At 33.0% G+C, this 10,000-nt stretch overlaps 1 protein-coding gene across 1 annotated transcript; it reads left to right on the top strand.

The window, feature by feature from the left end:
• Positions 1-5,520: 5,520 nt before the first annotated feature.
• On the top strand, positions 5,521-8,493 carry LOC125224055 (UDP-N-acetylglucosamine transporter UGNT1-like). The gene is made up of 10 exons (XM_048127397.1): positions 5,521-5,855; positions 6,025-6,101; positions 6,199-6,360; positions 6,436-6,569; positions 6,647-6,777; positions 6,866-6,910; positions 6,981-7,078; positions 7,420-7,527; positions 7,891-7,947; positions 8,024-8,493. Exons 1-10 carry the CDS (start codon positions 5,720-5,722, stop codon positions 8,096-8,098), a joined length of 1,023 nt encoding a protein of 340 aa, XP_047983354.1. The 5' UTR covers positions 5,521-5,719; the 3' UTR covers positions 8,099-8,493.
• Positions 8,494-10,000: the final 1,507 nt, after the last annotated feature.

Genomic DNA, 10,000 nt, shown 5'->3' with positions numbered 1-10,000 from the left:
CGGTATACCGCAATAACAGTAGGATAATGGTATTAAAAATTATCATACCGAATTTTCGGTATTACCGGAATTCGGTAAGGTATCGGTATGGATCTTTGTCATACTGCTACTTTTAGCACGGTATCCGGTATGACACTCTCGGTACGGTATACCGTACCAATCCCCGTATTTGATATGAGTAGGGCTGGCAAAACATACCGAAATACCGAAATACCGCACTTACCATACCGAAAAAATACCGAAAATACCGAATTTTCGGTATACCGCACTTTTCGGTACGGTATGATACCTTACCGGTAGATTAAGGTACGGTAAAGGTATGGATTTTGCATATACCGCGGTATACCGCATCATACCGCAATTATGGTATGTACTGCAAAATTACGGTATATACCATAATTTTGCGGTATATACCGTTAATAAATATTTTTTTTTAATATATATATTATTTATAAAATTATAATATTTATATTTTTAAAACTAAAGAAAGATTAGAGGCATAATTCGTAAAGCAGTAGCAGCCATCATTAATTCATTATTCTGCCCTAATTCTAAATCTCAATTCTTCAATATTTTATATATCAAACATGTATGATTTGCGGTATACCGCGGTATACCGCAACACGGTACGGCATACCGAAATATCGGTAAGGTAAAGGTTTTCAAATTTTGACATACCGAATTTTCGGTATACCGCAATGTGGTATACCGAAAAATTCGGTAAGGTATAGGTATGACATTTTGTCATACCGCAATTTGCAGTACGGTATGTGGTATGGCATTCTCGGTGCGGTATACCGTACCGTGCCAACCCTAGATATGAGTGTCATAACATATTAGTGTATAGACAGAATTTATGCTGACATCTTTTCTGAAGTGCCACATACTCATTGTAGTAAAAGGCCATTATTCTAGTAGTGTGCTCCATGCCATCCACCCTTAATTAAACACATTTCAATAAAAAAATTTACAGAGTGTAATACAATTCAAAAGAAAAAAAGAGGAATACATTAAAACAAAATTACATTTTGAAAATACAAACAAATGAAAGAGAACAGTAATAAACAGCTCCACGAATTGAGATAAACTCTGATGATGTTCATTGTTCATGCGCGATGTCTTCAAAGAGAAAACGGCTTCTTAGTTGTATACCTTTCTCGTTTAATTGAAACATCCAAGGCTCCTCTAAATCAAAAGTTTATACTTTTCATAGGCAAGAACAAGAAATGGACACGTTTTAATTAATTTACTTTCCGAGAAATTATGTACTGATATGCATTTAAAATAAGAGGACAAAATGATATTGGGCGAAATGATAGATAGCGTCTGATGAAGTTTGAAACGACGTTTTGTTCACGTGATTTAAATCGGATTCCACATCAATGCATAATTTTCCAGAAAATTAAGGGAAAGAGAGAGATAATTTCAAAAGTTTCAATATTGTAATTTATTTTTTAGATTTTGAAAATTGTGGAATAAACCAAAATATAATATCTTTCATGATTTATTTAGCATGAGGTCTTTTATATATGGTGAAATAAGCGATAACTATATTATTTAAAATTGTACTGTTAGGATGTCTTGAATTATTACTGTTTTCCGCTAGCTAAATAGGGCGGAGACGCCCCTAACCCGACGTTATGACATGTTTCAGTTTTGGACCTTAATTGTTGTATAAGGTCCAATTCGTCTCTTGTACCTATTTATATAGAAGTATGGCACAATATCTTTGTATCTGTAACCGCAGTCATAATACAATTTATTCTCCGTTTTTGTCCGTAGAAATAGCCAACATAATGTTGGTGAATCACGTAAATTCTGTGTCTGTTTATGATTCTTTTTGTTGAGATAGTCCACCACATGTTGAAGCCACCAAAGTTGACTAAGAATGTCAACAATTGTAGGTGGGCATTAATGCATTGAATGCATTACGTAATAGTTTTCAAACTTCATGCAGCAAAGCTGCTGCATACTGCCTCAAATCTCAAAGCTATAGGGGCGGTTGTAGAGTTGACTATAGGAGTGGAAATTTGCAGCTCCTTCCCCCTATAAATAGAGCTCATTTCTGCCGATGAAGAGTGTGCAAGAGTTGCAGATTATAGCAACTAGTGAGAGAGAGAGCAAGAGAGAGTTTGATGAGTGCATTTTTAAGAGAAGAAAAAGTGAGAAAAAATTTCTATCTCCCTTGAAATTGTAGCTCACTCCTCTTGTGTGTATTCCAAGTTATTCAACTTGAGATTTGTGTTTCCCCTATAGAGTGTAGGGAGAATTTTGTAAGCCTACTATATACATAGTAGAAAATTTAGACTTCGGTCTCGTGGTTTTTCCCGATTTGGGTTTTCCACGTAAAACTCTTGTCTCACATTTTATTCTGCACCAAATTTGTTTTCTTGGTTTGGTCCCATCATTTAATCCAGCAAGAGGGAAAAGAATTATCCTAGTTCCACTGCGCAAGTATCAATTTATTTTTGATACTATTTGATAATTATCACCACTATTCCCAACACTTTTGTTCGTCGATTACACAATTGTCCTATTTATATAACATGTACTATGAAAAAGAATGAAATAGACTATCTATTTACGTAGGCAAAGTGTGAGGAAGATTAAAAACGGAGCAGGAAGAAAATAAAGTGGCACTGTGCATTTTTAACAAAGTACGTGTCTTGGTATGGTGATATTAATTGAGTTAACATTTACCAAATAAATTGAAACATGTAAGTTAAAGATATTCTAACTTGGATTTGCTGCAATAATTCCTCTATTTTCTTTCATTAAACATTAATTGTAATCAGTGGGCGGACACATGATTTTGACGAAGTTGGGGTCCAATTCCCTAATGACAATTGTAAGATATTTTTTTTATGTCGGTGTAGCCGAAAGTTGCGACATTATTATTATGCAAGGAATAATCAAAAGTGAGAAATCAATTAGTTATTTGAAGAGATAATCATCATTTAATTGGTCAAATTATCGTTAATTTTATACTCTATTCGTCCTACTAAATGTAAAATAATTTCGTAAATTATTTATCTTAAAGTGACACGTTTCGTAAAATGAAAACATCATTATCTTTATTTTATTCCCTATCTATTTAACTCATTAAATAACACTACATAAAATTTTGTGTCCAAAAGTAAATGTTTCACATTTAGTGGGACAGTTGAAATAAGTCTAAAAACAGAATCTATACATATATAAAAGGCGAGTTTTGACCGTCTTTTGAAATATTTATAAGTTTTGTCCTTATTTTGAAATATTTATAAATTATGGACCAATTTGCTTATTTATGGAATAATTAATTACAATAAAACTGAATTTGTATGGTTTTATAATTAATTTCTTATCAATTAAATCCAAAGTTATGACCTTAGAGTCATAGTTTGACTAACTTTGCCTTAGTAATGGGAGGTTGTATGGTTTTAGAAACTGATTTAAATTAAGTGAATTTATTATAATTACTGTACAAATTATAGTAGTATGTATCAATGTATAAGCCGTTACATAATAATTCAAATCATGAAAATTTAATTCCTATCAAGACTTTGTAACGTAACTAATTATTAGTGAAATCCAAATAAATTCATTAGGCTAATTTGGTTGAGAGGTTGTAACTTTATGTAACCTAAACCCTCTATAAATATCTCTAATTTGCTACCTTCTTACTCACTTTTTCATTGGCTTTTCCCTTTCCATTATTGGATTTTCTCCAACAAGACATTGTTTTCCATATGAATATCACATTCCTTAATGAATTTTATAGCCTAGCAATACTCCATCGGTAATCAGATATGTACGCGTTTTTGAGATAGCCACGCCCGATGACAAATCAATTGTCATTGTGGTGTGTTCCATGACAAAATGGTAGGGTTATAAAAGGCAAGTTTTGTTATTTTTTGTTTGAAGTTCTTATATAGCTGGAGGCAATCCGACATTATGGAGAAGATGACATCGGCATAGGGTGATGAAAGTGCTGGAGATGATGAATGGAAAAGGAGGCTATTGGAGATAGAGACAAGCGGATAAAAAAGGTTGGGAGAGATTAGAAGTAAGATGAATGCATATTGGAATAGAAGAGAAGATCGATGCAGATTAATTCTTAATTAGTAGCATAAACTTTTTTATTGATTCCAATCAGTTGGTCATTTTATTTTATTGAGAAATTATTGCCGAATTTACTAAGCAATATATTCTTACAAATTTGTTAATTTCAAAATTTGATTTTATATATTTATGTGATGATTTTTTAGTATATATTTTATGCTTATAGATTTGTATGATGGTATGTTTATCATTTCGAAAATTATTTCACGGTGTAAAATAAGTACGAGGAAAATCGAATGGATCGTGCAATGCACGATTGTGATACTAGTATCAATAAATCACAACTTTAAGTTTTTCATAATTATCTCATCTGTATATAAAATTATATTTTTCTATGACTTTGAAACAATGTCGTATTGAGTACACCAAAAAACGGGGGTGGAAGTGTCTAATTCGAATTCGACATGTTATGAAAATTCTCAACCCGAACACGAACCCGACTTGCTACCTTCAAACCCAAACACAATCAGCGTACGGCACAAACTCATTAACTACACGATATATTATAGGTTTACTCGACACAATAATGACCTAAACCTGATATTATACGATTAAACCTGATTTTAAACCTAATTTATACATTCAAAACTTGATTAACACAATTTAAACCTAATTTTCATGAACTTAGATAATAAAACTAAGGTACTACTATAATTTTTTTAAAATAGAATAACATTATTATTTTTAATGGGCTACTTGAACCCAACTCAACTCAATCTGAACTCAATCCAAAATTATAGAGTTTATAATGGATCAATCCGATAAGAATACGAACTCAATAAAGCTCTACTAAAACCCATTGATTTTATTGTGTATTCATGTTGGATTTTTATATCGTATCAAAAATTGTGTGCTCAACCGAAAGACATCATTCTTTATCACCGATAAAAACTTTACCAAAATTGAAAATACATAGTTTCATATTTCATTTGAAATCTCATCGCTAAATTTGACATATTTAGTGATATAAATTTAAACTTTTTTGGTCCCAAAATTATTCTTTTAAGTATGAAATTTAAAAAATTGTTGTTTAAAGATTAAAGTAGAGTGAAAATAAGGTACTCCCTCCGTCGCATAAAAGATGTCACATTTGTGGAACGGCACGGGATTTTAGGAGGTTCTGTTTTGTGTGTTAAATGAAGAAAGAAAATATAATTTTTATATTCATATGGATAGAGAACTTTTTCCAAAAATGTAAATGTGAGATCTTTTGTGGGACAAACTAGAAGGGGAAGTGTGACATCTTTTGTGGGACGGAAGGAGTATGAGATTGGAAAAAGCATAAGAAACTAGAGTAGGAAAGAAAATATAATGGAAATATTATTTCTCTGTGTTCGGAATTCGATTAAGTTAATTTGAACTCAATGATTGGTTGCAAAGTTAAAAAATGTAACAAAATCGTTATATGAAGTCCAGCTTCCTTTTTCTAGTAGCAGAGGTTAACCAAATCAGATTCTAAAATGCAGATCACATGCAGATTGCATAGATGATCATCATTTTATTCAAACCGATTACACTTTGGAGCAACTGCCAACTGCTATATACATCAACACCCATGATTTTTCAATCATTCGCAAAATTTTTGAGATTCTAGACTTCTTCGGAACGCAATTTTATGGCGACGAGCGGTGGATATCTTCCGATCACCGCGATGGATTCAGCTGCGGAGGAAGTGGACGAGAAGCAGTTGAAAGCCTCCGCCATCTCTAAGGCCGGTGCTTATGCCGCCACCTCTTATATGGCATGCGCCGGTAATTTCTTCAATTTCGATTATTTCAATTTCACATGTTTTGTTGTGACTGAGATCGGAATGTCTAGCTCAATTTGATAATTTAATGTTTATGATTTCGTTTTGGATTGATTTGATATGTTAAAAGCCCCAAAATATTCAAAAACTAGGATAATTTGATTTTTTTGCAGTGCTATTGGTGATGTTCAATAAGGCTGCTCTTTCTTCATACAGCTTCCCGTGTGCTAATGTCATCACTCTTTGCCAGGTAATGTTAATTGCTCGTTTTAATTTGGCGATTTCTTATTTTCTTCTGAGATTGATTGTGATTGTATAACAGACTATTGATTTTGTTTTGTGTATAGATGATATCATCATGCTTTTTTCTCTACGTATTAAGGCGGTTAAAGATTATATCGTTTAATTCGAATGAATCTGGAGCACTCGGTGATAATTTCGGAACATTGGTATCGATAAAGACATTGATCAACGCCTCACCTCTTTCTATGACCTATTTATTTTACATGGTAATACCTTTTCCCAGTCATGACTAGTTAGTTTCTCACTGAGTTGCTCACATTTTTCGTTTGTTTCTTTGAAAGCTAGCCTCCATGGAGGCTGTTCGGGGAGTAAATGTACCCATGTATACAACCATAAGGAGAACCACAGTTTTCTTTACAATGATGATCGAGTTCATCTTTGCGGGGCAGAGGTATAGCCGTCCTGTTCTTGGAAGGTAAACATCCTATTATTCTCAACACCCCTTCTTGAAGTTATATTTGCCTGTCTGATGAATAATTTAGGTTTTTCCAGTGTGGTAATAATTCTGTTAGGTGCTTTTGTTGCGGGAGCCCATGACATGTCTTTCGACTCCTATGGTTATCTAGTGGTGGTGTTAGCCAACATATCAACAGCAGTGTATCTCACAACCATATCTCGCATTGGTAATGCTTCTTTTTATATCCTCATCTTGTTTTAGCTGCTGCTGCATCATTCTTGGCTTCGATTTTGCTGATACTGTATTCTACGCAGGGAAAACTAGTGGTCTCAACAGCTTTGGCCTAATGTGGTGCAATGGTGCATAGCCACAACTTTGTATTTACCATCTTTTAATATACATGTTGTAATTTACCTTTTTCTGATACAGGAGTTTTGTGCGGACCAGTTTTACTGGTTTGGATCTTTATACAAGGTGACATTAAGAAGACAATGAATTTCCAGTATTTGCTCTCTCCGGGATTCCTGGTAATATTGGATGACTAGCTTCTCTCCATTGCATATTCAGTTTCTACTGCCCTCTTTTCGTTTCCACCAACTTATAATGTTGCCATTGTACTTAGTAATCATTTTAAGCAGTCATTTATTGATTCTACCGTTCCAATGATCGTTACTGTAATGGCATGATTGTGCATATTGAGAAAGGATTCGGTTCCAGGTGCATCCTCACTGTCCTATTAAGTACAGAAGGGTGGATCAGCATATTGTACTGCTATCTTGTCTTTCTGAGTCTTAAATTTTACTAAATGACGCAAATACGCATTTTCTGGTTGTGGTTACCCTTCATGATTCAACTCTTCTGATTTCAGGTGGTATTGTTCTTTTCTTGCATACTGGCATTCATCCTCAACTACACCGTATTCCTCAACACGACTCTGAATTCTGCTCTAACGCAGACAATCTGTGGTAACTTGAAGGTTTGTTCCAATCTTTTAATGTTCTTTAGTTTAGCCTGCTCTAGTTTATGGTTAATGCAATCTTACACAATTACATTTAGTGAACTGATGCATGACAAATTTTCACATATAAAAGTGGTGGAATACAAATCTGTCATTCTTGATTCTTTTGCACTTGATTAAATCTGTCATTCTTGATTCTTTTGCACTTGATTAAATCTCATATATCAATGATGAAAAATCATGCAGTCAACTCTTTTATGATAGCTTTCCATTATCAGACATTTACCACTATCTGAGTTGCTGCACATTATGTGGTGGAGCTCATCCTATCCACATATATCTATCACACTATGCTAAACTACATGTTTTCCTGTGATGTAGGACTTCTTCACTATTACTTTAGGCTGGGCGATTTTTGGTGGGCTGGCGTTCGATTTAGTAAGTGCCGTCTCTATTTAGTCACACCGGTCTCCCTAATAGCTCGTTTAATCCTACACTAACCCCCCTCCTGCAGCTGAATGTGACCGGGCAGCTCATCTGCTTTGCTGGCTCAGGATTATATGCCTATTACAAGTTCACTGGGAAGTGATGCTGTGATGATCTAAACAGTGATGATCATTTTCTTGATATCTCACAGTATTTATGTAGGGCTGATAGAGACTCCATTAAAATTTAGGATGAGATAGAATAGTGTTGCATATGCTTGATGATATCTATAGCAACTTCCCTACAGTTAGATTTAGTGGAATGATTTTCAGTTTATCTGTAGGCTAAGTCCACATTTTGTTTTTTACCCTACTTTTGATAGTGGTGTGGTGCCTGTTGATGATGGCAGAAAATTTAGCCTATGTCTTTTCATGTCTTTGTTTTTTTCTGGATAAGAAAATCCAGGTGTTCTGTTTATATGTTGAATTGAAGTATTTCCATTTTACTTGTGCTCTAAAAATTTGTTTGGTATGGTAATATCTACATTTCCCTCTTTTATTTATAGTACTACTCCTTATTTATTCATTTTGAATGGGTTGATTGGTTGTTTCATGATTATGAATTCATAAAATGCTAATTATGAGCTGATTAATGACATAATCTAAATCTATATAGATATTACGGAAGTTCCCTGTTTTACAATTTTTTGCCATGTATATTCTTGTTATAAAATAGACGGTGTAAGATTTTATACCATATTTATATATTATTAATTTATTACAAATAAAATTATTTATTTTTCCAAAATTTGATTGTACATATAATATCCTTTTTCATTTATTTTTAAAAGATAAATTAGTAATATAATATATTTATAAGTCATATTCTAATGCTTATAACACCCTAATCCAAAATCAAAACCAAATCTTCACCCTTAGATTTTAAAATGAGTGGATGAGATTAAATCTTACGAATCTCAATAAATAGTAGACAAAATATCAACAAAAAGGTAATGTTGTCATTATGTTATCATATGATAATTTTCGTGAATATTTTTTTATATCAACATAGTGTATTACAAATATCAACAATATGACATAAGAATATAGTAACACTAGTACAAGAAATATCAACACATATTTATTGAGATTTTTACATGGTTTTATTGAGATTTTTTTATTTTTTTTATGTTGATAAAATTCTGGTTATCAACATTTACGAAAACTAAAATAAAAAATATCAAATTTCATCATCCGAACGTCGTCGGAACATATGTAATTGAAATCTCGTTCAAATCCTTATAATATTATCTTTAATTTGATATATTTTTTGCGAAAATATAATTTAAATCGAGAGAGTTATGTGAATTTAAGTTTTAAGATGATTTTAATGAGAGAGAATTGACATTAATACCCTCTAATTTTGTTTATTAATTTTCTTAATTAAAAATATAATCCATGTGGCATTATTTCAACCACTAGATCTTCTAATCTAATGACTAAGATTTAGTCTTAGTTTGGGATTGCTAATTAGTTAGCAATTGATCATTCTCCATATATTTATTATATATATATAGGAGTGGATTGTGATCAATTGAGATTTTTAGGCTAATTGAAAATTTAGATTCAATATCAGCCACTTATTTTTATTAAATCAGTGGTCCAGATTTTGCCACATAAAAAATAATTTTAGATTAATTAACTATAAAAGGGTAGAATGATAATTTCATGTTTTAATTAGGATTTCATCTTCACGTTTCGTAGATAGAACTCTAGACCTTGCTGGCTTTGCTGCTGAAATTCTGCTAGTGATCGCTTTCTGATCAAATCCGGCCGCCGGATCTGAGAAGCAGGATCGGGAAGGACTCCAGAGAGTGTTGATCGGAACGGAAACTGCTGCTGCTGATTGGTGATGTAGCTACTGTTCATTCCCCCGCCGCCGGTGAAGAAATCCCATCCGCCGCCGGGAAATCCGGAAGACATTGTTTCTACTTAAATTGGTTGGATTTCCTATGTGCTCAAGCAAGGAGAAGGTTTTGGATTGAGCAATTTCATTGTTTCTTCTC

This window comes from Salvia hispanica, chromosome 4, assembly GCF_023119035.1.
Source record: "Salvia hispanica cultivar TCC Black 2014 chromosome 4, UniMelb_Shisp_WGS_1.0, whole genome shotgun sequence".
Lineage (NCBI taxonomy): Eukaryota > Viridiplantae > Streptophyta > Magnoliopsida > Lamiales > Lamiaceae > Salvia > Salvia hispanica.
Note: the sequence above shows the minus strand (reverse complement) of the source record. Positions and strands in the feature narration are given on the sequence as shown.

Coding starts and splice junctions, on each gene's coding strand:
- LOC125224055 (XM_048127397.1), top strand. CDS start 5,720: ATGGCGACGAGCGGTGGATATCTTCCGATCACCGCGATGGATTCAGCT. Junction 6,911..6,980: donor TGGCCTAATGTGGTGCAATG/GTGCATAGCCAC, acceptor TTTCTGATACAG/GAGTTTTGTGCGGACCAGTT. Junction 7,079..7,419: donor TGCTCTCTCCGGGATTCCTG/GTAATATTGGAT, acceptor TTCTGATTTCAG/GTGGTATTGTTCTTTTCTTG.